We start from the raw sequence: 16,161 nt of genomic DNA, 5'->3' as shown, positions 1-16,161 counted from the left end.
CAGCAACATTGAAAGCAAATGAGCCATTTTAAATCTTATCTAGCTTTTACAACCCTTGCAGTTATGGTAGCTGCAGTAGTAAAATACACAAAATGCGTTTTTAAAGCAGTTTCTGTAACCATATGCATTACACTGCTGTAGTTTATGATTAGCAAGGGGAAGGATGCAGGAAGTCCAAAGTTTTTACTGTTCAAACAAACTTATAAAAATAGAGCTCAGTTGTCTGCAAACTTACAGGAAGAACTTGCACTTCAGATCATTTATTGAAAAAGAGATTCCAGCAGATTAGTCAGCAGTAGCATGTAATTTGTACAAAATCAACCATAATTACATTGTTGTTGTAACAGGCATTTTTAAACTGGTAAGGCTTTCAGGAACACAGATCCAAAAATCACATGCTGAACTGTTCAGTGTTGCTTTCTTCTAAATGAACAGCCTGCAAAGAAATCACGTGAGTAGAGATATGAATAGCCCTTAAATTGTTAGACTGCCTTGAAAAACTGTCCATCCAATGTAAGGTGAAAAATTCACGGATTAAATTTAAATTTCATGGACCATAAGAGGTGAAGATTTAGCACTACAAGTCTTCTCTAGCTCAACCTGAACAACATGGCTGTCATGCAAATCATCTTAAAATAAGATTAAGGTGTACTATTTCTTTTCTTCCAGATGCATTTTAAAATTTCAGTCTACTGTTCCATCCCTTAGTGATACAAACCCCAAACTGAAACAGCTGCTGTGTGTTGTTACCATTTCAGCTGCTCAACAGCCTCACTTCAGGTATTCTGTCCTCATGTTTACCACCTCTGTGTAGCAGCACATTATATAAGCACTGCTACGTGTAATTTGTATACATGCTTACCTTTTGCCCTTTAAACAAGAAATTAATAAAATCTGGATTAATTTTTACATTTTTTAAATCCTAAAGTGTTTCCAGTGCTTTTCACATACCCCAGAATTGGGCTGCACTCAAAAATAACTGGTATAACACCAGTATCTGTATATACATTATTGGTGGTTATTTGTTCCCTTGTAATTTACATGAAACAAATTTTCTTTGAGTCAGGGAACTGCTTTACAGTAGGGCTGTTTAAAAACAAACAGGCAAGCCATTAGTGACTAGCAGTGGCACAGAATTACTTTAGCCTGGCAAAAGTACCTTACTCCTTTGATGGTGCTTTTTAACACTTTAAACCCAGCTCAGAGTTAAACAGCAGTATTCACTACACAAGCTGAAGGGAATGACAAGTCACCTAAAATGAAGTGTGTTTGATAACAATGTAGGTGTTTAGCTCCCTGGCAGATCTGTACAGCCATTTAAAAACAAAGAATCTGAAGAAAAATTCACAATTCAGGGCCTACTATCAATGTTTCTACTAGCCAACTCTAAGCAATTTGCAAAATCAGCGTTCCAGTAGCAGTTTCCAAATTCAAACTAAAATATCTGCATGCTATAAAATGCATTTATGTAAGTGGCATATTTGGGTTGTGGAACATTGCCCTTACCTTCTGTGAGCCTGGCTTTGCCCCCAGTTGGCTGACACAGGACAGTTGAGCACCCTACACACAGAACTACTGTCTGAGCATGGCTGAAGACAGTGGTGATCTTGTAGCATCCTGAAAAACAACATCATGAAATTTTCCACTGGGTATTTGTAGCATCATTTTTTAATTTGGTAATTGAAACAGGTACTCTAAATACTTGTCCAAAATGCATCTTTATTTCCTTACACAACACACCAAGCCAAACTAAGCAAGCCATGGTTGTGTTCTGAAGTGCTTGCCTTTACTTACATGCATAGGAAAGCAAGTTAGGTAACAGAAACTGGTTTGATTCCCATATGAAAATCAACAGACCCTGCTGGCTGACAAGCCCTAATTTGCCTATCACATCTCCTGTAAAGAAGTTCAGCAGTTCCAGATTAGCCTCCTCTGCTGAGCAGAGGAACCCATGGAGCTGGAGAAATATTTAACTTGTAACAGTAGAACACTGCTGTTGACAAAGTCTGAAAGCTGGGAATATAAACACTGCAGTTCCAATCTGTGTTTGCTTTCTGTTTAATAATTGGTACATGTAAGGCTTGGTTGCATTCTATAAAACTAACATCATATTTAAATGGAAAGACTTGCACGGAAAAATTTCACTAATTCCCTATGTAATGCTTTTGTCTACAACTTATAAATTTTATGACTTAGAATGAGATGACTCATACATGGCTTAGAAATGGGATTTTCACTGCTCTTCCAATTTTTTCCCCTGAGAAGTATTTTTAATTAGCCAAGAGGTATTTTTGGAGGGAGAAAACTGTAAAAGAGTTAATCTGGATGTGGATATACAAGACAAATAGGTAAAGGTGAGCAGAGATTGCACGTGTGGATCAGAAAGCTAAGACAGAACATATGTTGTGAGCAGGGTCCTGTGACAAAAGGTCTGCTTGGTAGGGAGAAGTACTATTAGACAGAATAACAGATCTCTGTTTAAATCACAAGGAGCAACTGTACAAATCTTTGTGAAAAACTGCTAACAGCTAAAATTTAAGCACAGCAAATTTTGTTTTTCCCCTTCTGAAGATGAACTTCCACGTTGATGAGTTTTTATTGTTTGTGGGTTGGCAGAGAAATGAGCCCAACCCATATGAGTATCTAGGTAGGAACTTCCAATTCCACTGACCTAGGGACACATAAGGCCATCTGCTATTTTTAATGCATAGGATTCTATCATTACTGAAGCTCTCCTGCATTGCTCTATATAGCCCTCAAACACAAAAAAAAATTAACCCAACAAGAATGAAGATAACCCATGACCTATGGGCCTATGCTGACAATAACTGTATTACAGTGTATGCATTCATGTATACTGGTTTGAACAAAGTGTAAAAAAAAACCAAAAAACCCCAGCCTTTAACCCTGTATTTGTTTGAAAGCAACCACAGTTTACTTTCAAGTTGTTTAAATTAATTTACCTCACTTTCAGATGGAATATGGCTCAGGGCTTCTTAGAAAACCAGGTTACTAAGAAAGAATAAGATCAGAAAACCTGAGTACATCAACAATTCCCTGGTTCTAAGGCAGGAAGATCACTATTGTAAGTGTTTTCTTACTGCTAGAATCTTCTTGTGCTGCAGCAGTTGCTAGGAAGTTACCACACTGGGCAATATGGATGTAACTGTGCTGAATATAGAGAACATTCCTGTCATGGTGCAGCAAAATCCCAGTTTAGTTTATAAAAGAGAAGTTGATAATACAGATGTCTCAGAGCCAAAGTAATGAAGATCTGTGAAAAGTGGTCATAGACAACATCTTATAACCCTTGTATATGAGCTGGATGGCAGCTTAGTTCTTAACAGCACATGCAAAAAAGGCAGTGGTGTATGTCTAACTTTTATGTATACGTGCAGTATCCCTGCATAGATCCTTGTCAAAAGCTTTTCCAGTTGCTCTTCCAGAACTAGCTTACAAACGGACGAAAACAATGTTGGCTTTTGTTTGAAACTTGTGCTATGGATACTTTAAGGCATCCAGTTAACCTCACTTTTTATACATGTACACCTGGAGGGTTGGGTTTTTCCCTACTTGCAAGGGTTTTATAAAGGAAAAAACCCAACTAAAGAACTCATGCCAGAATCTCCAGAAAAGAAGTGTCTGATTGTTTACATCGACTTTTCCAAAGATGGAAAACACTTTCATTGTTAAAAAATCCAAAGCAATATACAGACCTTTTTCTCTACAGAATAGATAAACCAAACTCAGATAGGAAATAATAATCAACCGTTATATTAAGATGAACAGTATGCAAAATTATTTCTGTTCCTTCCATAACGCATGAACATTTTAAATATTTACCTGGACATTTTACATCCATAAAGTAGGAGTTCGGGCTCTGCACAAGACGTTTCTTTTTGTGCTTCCTCTTCTCATCCTCTAAGGAGGGATGCACGAGGTCTTTGGCCAGCTGGGTGGGGCAAGAGGAAAAGCGCACCGCGCGTTACGCGGAAGCCGGGCCGGCGCCCCGGGGCTGCCCCGAGCGCGGCCGCAGCCGAGCCCCGCCAGGGCCGGGGCCGGGCCCGCCGGGGCCTTTGCGGCTCCCGGGAGCAGCGGGGAGCCCGAGCGGCCGCAGCGACCGAGCACAGCCGCGGCCGCTCCGTCACCCCCCGGCCCGCAAGGTCCCGCGGTGGCCGGGCCAAGCGGCACCGGGCACGGTGCGGCGGACCGCAAACAACTCACAGGCATGTCCGCCGCCGGGCCGGGCCGCCCCTGTGCGCGCTCCCCGCCGCAGCCGCGCCTGTGCCGAGCGCCGGGGGCGGGACCGCACGGCTGCAAAACAGCCGCACGTGTGCCTCCGACACTGCGATTCGTGACACCGGCCTCTCGGGCTGTGAACGCCCTTTTGAACTGCACCGGCTTCACGCTGGATGCTGACTAAATCGTCACTTGTACGGCACAGAATCTTGGAATTGTTAGGTTGGAAGGCACCTCTGGAGATCATCCAGGCGGGTTTGGAATGTCTCCAGAGAGGGAGGTTCCACAATCTCCCTGGGCAGCTGTTCCAGTGCTCTGCCACCCTACACATAAGTTCTTCCTCATGCTGAGATGAAACTTTTTGTGGGTTAGTTTATGGCTATTTCTCCTCGTCACATTGCTGGGCACCACTGAAAAAAGTCTGGCACGATCCTCTTGGCGCTCGCCTTGAAGATATTTATATTTATTAATTAGATCCCCTCTCAGTCTTCTCTTCTCTAGTCTAAACTGGTCCAGTTCTTACTGTATTTCCTCATAAGAGAGATGCTCCAGACCCCTCATCAGCTTTATGGGCCTCTACAGGACCCTCTACCTGTCTTTCTTTTCTTGAGGAACCCAGAACTGAACCAATGTTTGTTGTTTTTTAATAAATCATACATACCATGAAGTTGTACCCGTGGACATATTCTTTTGCAGTTTCCCACCCCAGTCAAAAAGAAAAAGGCAGAAGAATTTCTGTTTGTTCTTGTTCATGTGCTTAAATCAATTTAGAGAATTTATGAGACATAAAAATATTGCAGATGCTGGAAATTAAAAAAAAAATTAAAATCACCTAATTTTTTTTTTTTTTTTAAGTAACAGGCTGAGTGGTTTTTCTGTGAATCAGTAATCACAAACGTAATCTGTAAAATCACGTGTATTTATCCTGGAACATTTAATGGTGTAGTTCAATAGAAATCCTCCTGGTGGCACAACAGACCTTACAAAAATCACTTGATATGAAGTCTTCCCAAAAGTCCAACCGGAATGTGTCAGGACACCACTGCCTTTCCCAGAGGGAAGTGATGCACTTAGCAAAACTTATTTGAAAAGTTTGCCATGAGCACAAGTGAGGATGTAATTTCACAGAGGCAAATCATTCTGGTAATATTCTCAAGGCTGGGCTTTGTCTCTCCAGTGCTATAACAACTTTCAAAATGCTTTCCACCCCAAACTCTTCCATTATTCTGCCAGAATAGCCCCATGTGTTGCAGTGCTCCAAGCCATTATATTGGTTTTCCTCTTCTCACTGTCCCAGCCCTGTAACACTGTAATGCTGTGTTAGCATTTTTTCCTTATGTGGTGATGACACACAGATAGAGGTATTTTGGAAGTATTTCTTGTTGTATCATGGGGAATTTAATAGGAAGGGCTCTGACTCATACTTTCCTCTGCATGCTGTCTTGTGAATCTAACATGAACTAGTTACCAGCACAGAGTCAGTTCTTGTGTTTTAAGCTGTTCCTACTACCTTTCTGTCCTTTTCAAATGCATGTTACTTTGTGCAAGCAGAATGGAAAGAGGATAATTGCTTAAGGCTTTTGATTTAGTATCTGCAGTAGAGTTAATGTTTTTCTGTGTTCCATAAAATATCTTCACCATGTATAAAGTACCACTTAGAATAAAACAGAACTTCTGAAGTGCCATCCTTCTTCACCTCTTCCTCCTAGCTTTCCCTTAGAGCTCTTTCCTGCAAAGAGCCTCTGGTGCCTGAGGAAGACTTTAGAGTCACATTAGAAATTGGCTTCCATGGAAGGAAGGGCACACAGGATGATCTGAAAACAGGATGTGTTTTGGACACATTCCTCTGGTTCTCTATTTTGGTTTTGCTTGTAGATTCATTTCCTTTTTGTAACAGCTTGTAGTTCAGTGACCTGCTGTAGGAGTAAATTCTAATGCATTACCTTTAATCTTACAATTTAAGCTTTTCATCAAGTACTCTTAAGAAAACAGAAATGCATCACTGAGTTGAAGTGTCAATTAGCAAGGAGAGAAATGCTGTCTGTATACAGTGCTTTGGCCTACTGAGACACAGAGAGATTCAGGTCTAAGAGAACAACTTCTTCTTTCCAGCCTTCTCCCAGCAAACAAGGACTTTGATCTCATTTTAGAAAAAAATAAAAAAAAAAAAAAAAAAAAAAAAAAAAAAAAAAAGAAGAAAAAGAAGAAGAAACTTTGTCTGTTTGCTAGAATGGCAACAGAAAAATTCCAAAAGCTGATCTGGAAATGTTTAAAAACAACATAATGACAGTTGGGTTTTCTCCTGCATTGCGAGTGTCAGTCTCACGACATACAGGAGGTTCCTGCTGGGCTAGGACAGCCTACAAAGCTCACTGTGATGAGCACATGCTGCCCCTGGTACTGCTTTTTTCTGCTCCTTTTGTGATCTTCTGCACCTGAATTTGGGTAGCTCCTTAGGATTTGCTCTCTGGCAGCTTTTGAGAGGTTTTACTACAGAACCCTGTATGAACCACCAGTGGTCACTGACAAAGTGTGTAGTGACTGATTTAAAAAACCCAAATTCAACCTAATAATGCTTATAGTGGTTGTCTAGAATACTAAAATGGGGGTGGGTATCTCTGTAATACTACTGTTAAGAGCATTTAGATTTCTTTTTGCTAACCACCTTAAAGCTGTACCCAAAAGAAGTTCACTTTGAGTGGTATGTTTGATGTAGCCTGTCTTTGGTTTTGCCTACACTGCAGTATTAGTTTTAATTGATTGTAAACTAATGGTGTAAACTGTGGCATGTAATGATTTAGTTTAAATATGCTTGTGCTCAGACCGTTTAGATTAGCAGTGGAAACTGAAGAAAGTAAACTTTTAGCACTACTGTAATAGCAAACTTTGAAATTAATCGATTTTACAGGTAAGAATCTTACAGTGTTTTTTCCTTCTGGAATTGAACTGTACATACTTTGTGTAAGTTTTTCCCATTAATGACTTCATTTAACTTCTTCTACATAAAGTTCTGCAGTACATACACATGAAAAATTCATACATTTAGATCCCTATAGTAAAGGAAGAGTACTGTTCTTTGTACATTAAACCAATGCATTGATCTTAAAACTAGGAGTTGAAAGCAGGACATATCAACCTATCAAATGCAGTAAGACAAAGTGTAGAATGAGCATAGAAGTAGCCACCTTCTAGTGAAATAAGAGAAAGACTTATTTACTGGAAACAGGTAATAAGTGACTTTTTTTAAAGGAGTGTCACATGATGGTTATCTACAGTAATGAATTCCAAAGGCACCTACCAAAGTCAGAGTTGTTAGAGATATGCATCAAAAATATTATTATATTGGGTAGCAGAGTTCAAAAGCTAAGGAGCAAAGCTATGTTAATGACCTGTGGTTAGGTGGCATTCAGGGCAGGACTGCCTCATAAGATTATTGTTGGTAGGACTTGGACCTGTTGATTCCATTTAGTGACAAAATAACAGGATCTTAGTTCTACCAATGTGTCTTAAACTCTGCTGTTTTTTTTAAACCTTGTACTTAAAGCTATTAAGATGCAAAATTTTCTATAATTTTGGGTGTATTGAGAAGAGCTTCATTGAAAATAGGTTTTCACACAGTTGTCTTTTTACTTAACCAGTCTCACCTTTGAACTAAAGGGGGGAAAATGATCTTTGAAAGCTAGAAGTAAGGATGACTATCATTTGGGAAATTAAAAATGAGAGTGGGAATGAAGCAGCAATATAATCCGTTTTTTTCTTTAAAATGTAGGTTTTGGTAAACAAGTGTTTTCTGGCTTTTTTAGTGCATATGTAAAGATTTTTGAACTTAGTGCATCTGAGTAGAGGTCATCATTACCCTTTGCTGTTCCTATTAGCTCCTTTCTTGAGCTGAGGGCTTTAACACATGGGCTTTACCTACACCCCAGTGGCTAATGGAATTCTGCCATGCCTTGATTAGCACTCACCTGTTTATTGGATGAGCTTGAACTATGGTACTGATCTCCTTTTATGACCAGATGACCTGCCTAGTGGGTGAGGGGAAGGCTGTGCAGTCTGCCTGGCCTTCAGTAAGCCTTTGGCACTGCCTCCCACAGCAGTGTCCTGGACAAGCTGGCAGCCCATGGCTTGGACAGATGCACTCTTTGCTGGGTTAAAAACTGTCTGGATGTCTGGGCCCAGAGCTTGGTGCTGAATGATGCCACATGCAGTTGGGACCAGTCACTAGTGGTGTTTCCCAGGGATGAGTACTGGGCCCAGTCCTGCTTGAGGTCTTTATTGATGATCTGGGTGACGGGATTGAGAGCACCCTTAGGAAGTTCACGGGTGACACAAAGCTGGGTGGGAGTGTTGATCTGCTGGAGGACAAAAAGGCTCTGCAGGGGTATCAGGACAGGCTGGATCTGGGTACCAAGGCCAGCTGTATGAGGTTCAGCAAGGCCAAGGGCTGGGTCCTGTCCACAGGTCACAACAACCCCCTGCAGCACTACAGGCTGGGGCAGAGGGGCTGGAAAGCTGCCCAGAAGAAAAGAACCTGGAGTGCCTGGTGACAGTGGCTCAACATGAGCCCAGGTGGCCAAAAAGGCCAATGGCACTGGGCTGTACCAGCAATGGTGTGTCCACCAGGACCAGGGCAGTGACCATGGTCATGCGCTGGGGTGGGGAAACCCAGGGCACAGGGAATATTTCTCTGTCTGCTCTGGGGTGCCCTGACCCCAGGGGAGCACTGACTTTGACCCTCACTCATGGAGAAAGTTTCCTGGACTTCAAGATAGACTGGAATCCACAAAAGTGTGAAATAGATTATAGAGAGCAGTGTAGGTGTGTCACTTGGTGAGAAATTGAGGTTTTGGGATTTTTAGTATGTTGTGGATGGAAGCTAGATGGAGGGCACAGGGTGTTGTCCTGGGTTTCTTCTTCATGCTTCTTCCTTCTTCTCCTTGGTTTTGGGTGGCATTTTGTAATTGGGCAGAAAAGTCCACATTGCAGCTCTTTGGGATCAGTTATTGGGTTAAAAGGGAAAATAATCTAGGTGCCAGTTCTTAATTGGATAGGTTAGTGTTAAAAGACCTTGTACCCAGAGATTGTTGGCCATTTTGTGCCTTCTAATGAAAAGCTGCTGAATTCAAAGTAGTGAGACTGTTTTACTGATAAGAAATAATAAACACCCAAGTCTGAACACGAATTACTGTCTCAAATGCCTTCAATCCAGACCCAGAAAGACCAGTGACTGGTCCCCCCACAGTGGGGGGCACATTCAGTGGGCTCCTCAATTCAGGAGAGACATGGAAGTGCTGGAGTGGGTCCAAAGCAGGACAACAGAGCTGGGAAGAGTCTGGAACACAAGTGTGATGAGGAACAGGTCAGGGAGCTGGGGGTGTTTAGCCTGGAGAAAAGGAGGCCCAGGGGTGAACTTAGCACTACTGAAAGGAGGGTGTAGTCATGTGGGGATCAGGTTCTTCTCCCAGGGAACAAGTGACAGGCTGAGAGGGCATGGCCTCAAGCTGCTCCAGGGCAGGTTTAGGTTGGACATTGGGAAGAATTTCTTCACAGAGACAGTGATTAGATGGGCTGCCCAGGGAGGTGACAGAGTCATTATCCCTGGAAGTGTTCAGAAAAGGCCTGGAGATGGCACTTTGTGCTCTGGCTTAGTTGACAAGGTGGTATTTGGTCAAGGATTGGACTCTATGATCTCAGAGCTCTTTTCAAACCTTAATGATTCTGTGACTCTATTCAGGCAAAATGGTAGGGTAGTAATTTAGGGATTGTAAAGGGTTTTTAAATTCTGCTTTTTTGAAATGAACAAAACAGAATCAAACTGTTACCATCCCATCTGCTTTTACATAGTGACAAAAGATAAACCACAGTTTCAAATCTGTTCTATTTCCAACAAGTGCAGTGTTCCCCTCAGAGGTTCTCCCATGCCAGAAAAGAAAAGAATTGTTGATCTATTTGGCTGTAATGCAATACAAACCAAATGTTAACTTTTCCAATTTGGTGCAATAACAAAGACTGAGTTCCAAAATGTTCTCATGGCACAGGTATCATAGAGGTGTGGCTATTCAACCTTAACAGCTTTGATAGTACTCCTCAAAGTTTTACTAACCTATTACAAAGTATACAATTGAACAATTACAGTTTTTTTCATATTCTAGAAAATAAGATTTGCAACTTAATTTTTATATCTTGTTTTTAAAGTTCATGGTTAAGCAAACATCTGTCCCTTGAATGTGGCAAACTGGCACTTTTCCAAATCAGAACAGAACGCACCATAGCAAAGCACCAGTGTAATTGAAGAGGGAAGTAATTTGCATTATTTTTCTATAAAAATATTCTTGAGTAACAGATGGTGATCACAAACATATTGCTCTAGAGACATATGAAAGCCTACGTGTTCCATAAAACTCAAGAGTGAATATTAACCCCCAAATTCTCTCTTCAGTGCTGAAATGTGTTTGTGTAGTCATCTTCAGCATGGCCATAATTACAGTACACAGCAACTCATGTCTCTGAAAGTACAGCTACAGGAAAATATTTCAGAGACATTTTCATTTGCAGTTTCCTATAATCCAATTATTCATGTTAGACTGAAGTAATTAACCAATTTGGTTGGACTGCTTTGCTGCCAGGTTGCCATTATAATTTATAAACTCAATTATTGTAATAAGTAGTGTGACAACTCATTTTAACATTTAAACAGCCCGACTGCTAATTATACAGTATAAAAATGATCCAAGCAGCCATGTTTCCAAATTCTGGTCTGAACTAGGCAGAGGTCCTCAGGTGTGTTAAAAAAAAAAAAAAAGAATTGGCAATTCCCCCCATCCTTGATTTACAACTTTCATTCTCCTCTATCAGATGATATCCTAGTCTTTCAGAGGTCTCAATCAAACAATTATTATAAATAAGGTTTTTTTTTCCACTTGAATTATGACGAAGCACATAAATGTATAGATATAAAATTAGATTTTGATCCAATTAACTGGGAATTAGATTAGCATTCATGACAAGCTCTTGCTGAATTCACCTTGTACAGAGTTTTACATCACATCTGTCAATGGATTTTTCATTATTTGCTACCACAAACATATTGGCTGGGACTGCCACCAAATTGAGACCCTTAACGGGGAAAATTTGGATAATTTATAACTAGGAGCAGAATACCTTTTGCTTTTTCAAGGATTGTAATGGCTGAAGGTATTTGTTTGGGGTGATTCCTCAGTGCACAAATGCATTAGACTAGCTTGGTCCTATTTCACCCCATCAAATTGTTGTTCAATGTCATGAGGTGATTTTTTGTGTGCTTGCAGGAGGCTAACCATGTATGAGAGAGCTTTAATATTCAAAAGTAATTTTGTTTGATTCTCTATAGAACTCAGCATAAATATTTGCCAAGTTAACACACATACAAGGAAAAAAAAAAAACCAACCCAAAAGTGAGAAAGGACCATTTACAATAGGCTGGGTTATAACTAATAGAAACTTTAATGAATTATTTGGGGAAATCTTTTTCCTATTTTTGCTAAGAGGGAACTGAGAACTGTTCTAGTGATTTATAGTGTTAGAGAGTTCTGTTTATAGCTTGTCTGAAGGCTACAATTTTTAGATTAAATTAAAGCAGTAAGTCCTTGTTGTCATTTTGAAGTGTTTCAGTAATGCTATTTATTTTTATAGTGCCTTGTGACATCCTGTGGGGAACACACTATAATGAATACATAATGAGGCTGCCTTACACCAAGAGATTATTAGTGGAAAAAGGATGGGGGAAAGCGTTTCAACTGTTCTAGAGTAGATCTCTTGTTGTAGAATACCCCCGTTTGCTATGTTACGTGAGACAGCATGAAAATAATTTTTACGTTGCGCGCACGAGTTTCTTTCGGAGTTAACCTGCCCAGAGCAACATGTCAGCTTCTGAGGTCACACGCTAGACTCACTCATTGGTGACGTGAGGGAATTATGCCATTATTTACCTTAACACATAGCTACATGACTATGCTTACAACTCCTGCTAGGTTCTAGCAAGAACTGAGCCCCGTGGGATCGCCTCCAGCCGCCCTGGGTGAGCGCCGCGCCCGCGGACCGCGGACCACAGCCCCCGTCGGGCCCGGCGGTTCCGGCCGTGACGCGCCCGCCGCACCGCCTGCCTCACTCGGCCTGGCCCTGCCTCCCTCGGCCTGGCCTGGCCCTGCTTCCCTTCCCTTCCTTCCCTTCCCTTCCCCTCCCCTCCCTTCCGCCGGAGTCCCGCCCTCCTTCCGTCCCGCGTTCGCCCCCTCCTGCTGCGGCGGCGAGCCGAGCCCAGGCGAAGATGGCGAAGACTTACGACTATCTGTTCAAGCTGCTGCTGATCGGCGACTCGGGCGTAGGCAAGACCTGCCTGCTCTTCCGCTTCAGCGAGGACGCCTTCAACACCACCTTCATCTCCACCATCGGTGAGGGGCCGCGCCCGTGGCCGGGCGCCGCCATCCCGGCGGGAGAGGGGTCCTGCCCGGGGCCGAGCGGGGAAGGAGGGAGGGAAGGGCCGGGGGCACCGCCCGTGTCGGGGCCGCGGTCGGGCCGTGCCGGGCCCCGTGCGGGACCGGGGGGCCGGGGGCAGCGCTAGCCCAGCGCGGCAGCGCTCGGGAGGGATTGTCCGGCGGGGGAAGGTGCCGCGGCCCTGGCGGGGCCCGCAGGGCGCGATCCGCTCCTGCGGCGGCCCCGGCGCCTGCCGTGCCCGCCGCAGCAACAGTTGGGCCGGCCCGGGCCGGGCCGGGCCGTGCCGTGCTGCCGCCGCTGGGGTGCCGCGCGCGGAGCCCACAAACCCCCGGCCGGGGCGATGGGAGCCCGCAAACCCCCGGCCGGGGCGATGGGAGCCCGTAACCCCCGGCCGGGACGATGGGAGCCCACAAACCCCCGGCCGGGACGATGGGAGCCCACAAACCCCCGGCCGGGGCGATGGGAGCCCACAAACCCCCGGCCGGGGCGATGGGAGCCCGTAGCCCCCGGCCGGGGCGATGGGAGCCCGTAACCCCCGGCCGGGGCGATGAGAGCCCGCAAACCCCGGCCGGGGCGATGGGAGCCCGCAAACCCCGGCCGGGGCGATGGGAGCCCGTAACCCCCGGCCGGGGCGATGGGAGCCCGTAGCCCCCGGCCGGGACGATGGGAGCCCACAAACCCCCGGCCGGGACGATGGGAGCCCGCAAACCCCCGGCCGGGGCGGTCGGAGCCCTCGCCGAGCCCGCAGCGCTGCCGGCCTCGGGCAGAACCGCGGCTCCTTGGGCTCTCCGGTGCGGGTCTTCTCGTGTTTAGGTGCAAACGTTCAGAAAGTGGTGAAGGGTTGCTGGAGCTGCCTGAGGCTCGTGCCGAGCTGCGTGGTGGCAGTGACTGAACGCTCTGGGCAGGTGGTTCGACTCTCAGTTCTTCCTTCCACACTCAAAATCTATATGTGTACTCACGGTTTGGAGATTTGGAGTCGTCGCATTCGGCTGTAGAAGCCCCTTAGCGACTAGGTGGAGGAACCTCCTCGACAAATGTTGAGTTTTCTCTTAAATTTGGTTGTGAAAACGGGTTTTGTTTCTAAGCTTCACTAACCTTTTTTTAATGGCAGTGAAGTGTGATATATCAAAACAGGTGGTTGTGACTTATATTTTTGTAAGATTTGTCCGTTTCAAAATACTCTGCTGAAATAAACATAAGCAAAATTTTCAAGGCCTTCGCTGAGACAGAAGTGGAACTACAGTGTGGCATGACATGAGATTTAGGTTCAGGTACTTGTAGCTAAGGTCACTTTTAAGGTGAAGTACACTGTTTTGGGGATGAAGGGGAAAAGTGCAGTGTAGGTTACCAGTATTTAGGAAGGCAAAACTAATGCTGACTTAAAAAAAAAAACCACTAAGCGAATTAGTAGACTCTCTTGAAAAGAAATTGCTTTAAAGATAAGGTGAAATAGTGTGTAACTTGTTTTATGTTGCCCTAATGCCCTGTCCTTTTCAGTCATTTATTATGCAGAACTTGGTGCTCAAGGAAGAAACAATCTTTATTTAGGCACATGTGATTGACTAAATTAGGTGTGGCATCATTTCTAATGCTTTTATAACAGTTTTTCTGCATTTTTCTGGCACATTTCTCTCTGCAATCATTTTCAAAATGCTGGGTCAGTAACACCAGTTGATTAAGGCCTGAGTAGCATTTTACCTTAAGAGGTATTATTCTGTACCAGTGGTAGAATAAAAGGCTTAATAAACATTAATAAATGCTGTATCATTAAAAAAAATAGCCTACTTCGGTACTGTGGTGCTTCTTTATACTTCTAAAGAGATAGCTAACACAAATGGGTGTGTCTGTCTTCCAACCATTTTCTTGATGTTTCTTGAACTGCTCAGTCCCTTGATAGATTTTTTTTTTCCTCACTGATTCACTTTGAAGTCTTGAGGACTGTGAATATGCAGTTGTTTTTTTCTTACCTTATGCAGTAAATATAGGATTTGCTCTCATTTCCTTCCTTTATATTTGTTTGTGCAAGGGCCTTGTTTTCAAAACAAGTCAGCTTGAAGAAACTTATTTATAACTGAGGCCCACTTTTAATTCCATAGGTAGTAGTTGTGATTCCACAGTTACATATTGCTTCTTATAGCTCTAGTCCCCTTTTATTTTTTAGCAAAGAACCTCTAAGCAGGAAAGTTGACAATGCAGGAAATAGTGAAACTGTTCATAAAAGTGCTGACCTATGCTTGAATAAAAATACTTGGAGTTTTTTCAGGCTTTGTTGCGGATTGTGTGTGTTACTTGTAGGTCTGTCATGTGGCTGTAATCTGTTCTTGAAGATGTGCTCCTGTGCCCTTTCTCTCTTCTCAGTACTAGCTGATTTTACAGTCATAACTGCTCCTTCTGATGAACTTGGGGGAATTCCATTTTTAACAATTCTGCTTTTTTTTCCGTGACTGATAAGTCACAGTTGACCGTGCTGTGGAGGGAGGTGCAGGGATGCTGTGCTTCTCCCAAACAGCCTGCCCTGCCACTTCAAGTTTTAAGGTGCCCAGATGAGCATTTCTCATTAAATAAACTGAGTTTTCCTGGAGTATGAGCTGCCAGGCTCTTTGGTTTGTATGTTCTCCATGAAGTGGATCCTGCAGTAGGATGGAACTTCGATGTGCGTTCAGTTAACAGTGATTTGTAATGTTATGTGCCCTCAGTTCTCCTCTGGTATGTCTCTCCTAACAAGATCAGACTTGGTTTTACTGTGGAAGTCTAAGAAGGCTTATGTTTGAGATGTGGTGACATCAAATTTTATTGTTTAATCTTATGTTCTTACATGCTGTTTGTGAGATGAGTCATTTAGATTTTATTTTTTTTTAACTATGGTGGGGTTAAATTTTTGCCAGTTTAAACTTTTTTCTTAGATTTTAGGTCCAGAAGTTAAAACACTCTGTTGCCATGATGAAAGGGCCCACATCATATCCAAGTACCAGATAACTTCCTTATAATTTCCCACTCCTATTGTGCTTTAGTAGTTTAACCAGGTTTAAACTACAGCACTCCAGTTACCAAAACAATGGAAACACTTTCCAAAAGGAAAAAAAATAAAGTAGGAGGGAGAGATGGGAATACTGTTTTATTATAGAATAATTGCTTTACTTCTCTTCAATGCTCATATTATAGAAATAAGTCAGTAATGAAATGTAGTTTCTTTGTCATTGTGCATGGTCTATTCATGTTATACTTCACAGATCCCCTTCTGTTTTGCTGTCATGCAAAATGTGCCTGTAAAGCTGCAACATCCATGTAGAGTGCTTGGAGGTTAGGAAATGCTCCTTTGACTTTTCTCCTCGAGACTTTTTTTCATGCTCATAATCATACTCAACGTTGGACTGGTTCAGACAGCAGGGACTCCCAGCTGGTGTCCTGTGGCCCACAGTTGCATAAGAAGTGTGAGAAAAGTGCAATGAATAT

General features: G+C 43.1%; 2 protein-coding genes across 4 annotated transcripts in view; one reads left to right on the top strand and one right to left on the bottom strand.

The window, feature by feature from the left end:
- Nucleotides 1–231: 231 nt before the first annotated feature.
- RPS27L (ribosomal protein S27 like) lies at nt 232–4,375 on the bottom strand. Its single transcript, XM_059858110.1, has 4 exons — nt 4,225–4,375; nt 3,844–3,952; nt 1,507–1,617; nt 232–436 (listed from the first exon to the last, which is right to left on the bottom strand). Exons 1-4 carry the CDS (start codon nt 4,228–4,230, stop codon nt 408–410), a joined length of 255 nt encoding a protein of 84 aa, XP_059714093.1. The 5' UTR covers nt 4,231–4,375; the 3' UTR covers nt 232–407.
- Nucleotides 4,376–12,466: 8,091 nt separating this feature from the next.
- RAB8B (RAB8B, member RAS oncogene family) overlaps nt 12,467–16,161 on the top strand; it is a 29,862-nt gene continuing 26,167 nt past the window's right edge. For all 3 annotated transcript variants that reach the window (XR_009488092.1, XR_009488093.1, XM_059858075.1), the window contains exon 1: nt 12,467–12,665. Coding sequence is in view for 1 of the 3 variants with exons in the window: in XM_059858075.1 (XP_059714058.1) it covers nt 12,542–12,665 (124 nt within the window). In the remaining 2 variants the exon portion in view is untranslated. The remainder of the gene's footprint in view (nt 12,666–16,161) is intronic.

This window comes from Haemorhous mexicanus, chromosome 13 (assembly GCF_027477595.1).
Source record: "Haemorhous mexicanus isolate bHaeMex1 chromosome 13, bHaeMex1.pri, whole genome shotgun sequence".
Classification (NCBI taxonomy): Eukaryota; Metazoa; Chordata; class Aves; order Passeriformes; family Fringillidae; genus Haemorhous; species Haemorhous mexicanus.
Note: the sequence above shows the minus strand (reverse complement) of the source record. Positions and strands in the feature narration are given on the sequence as shown.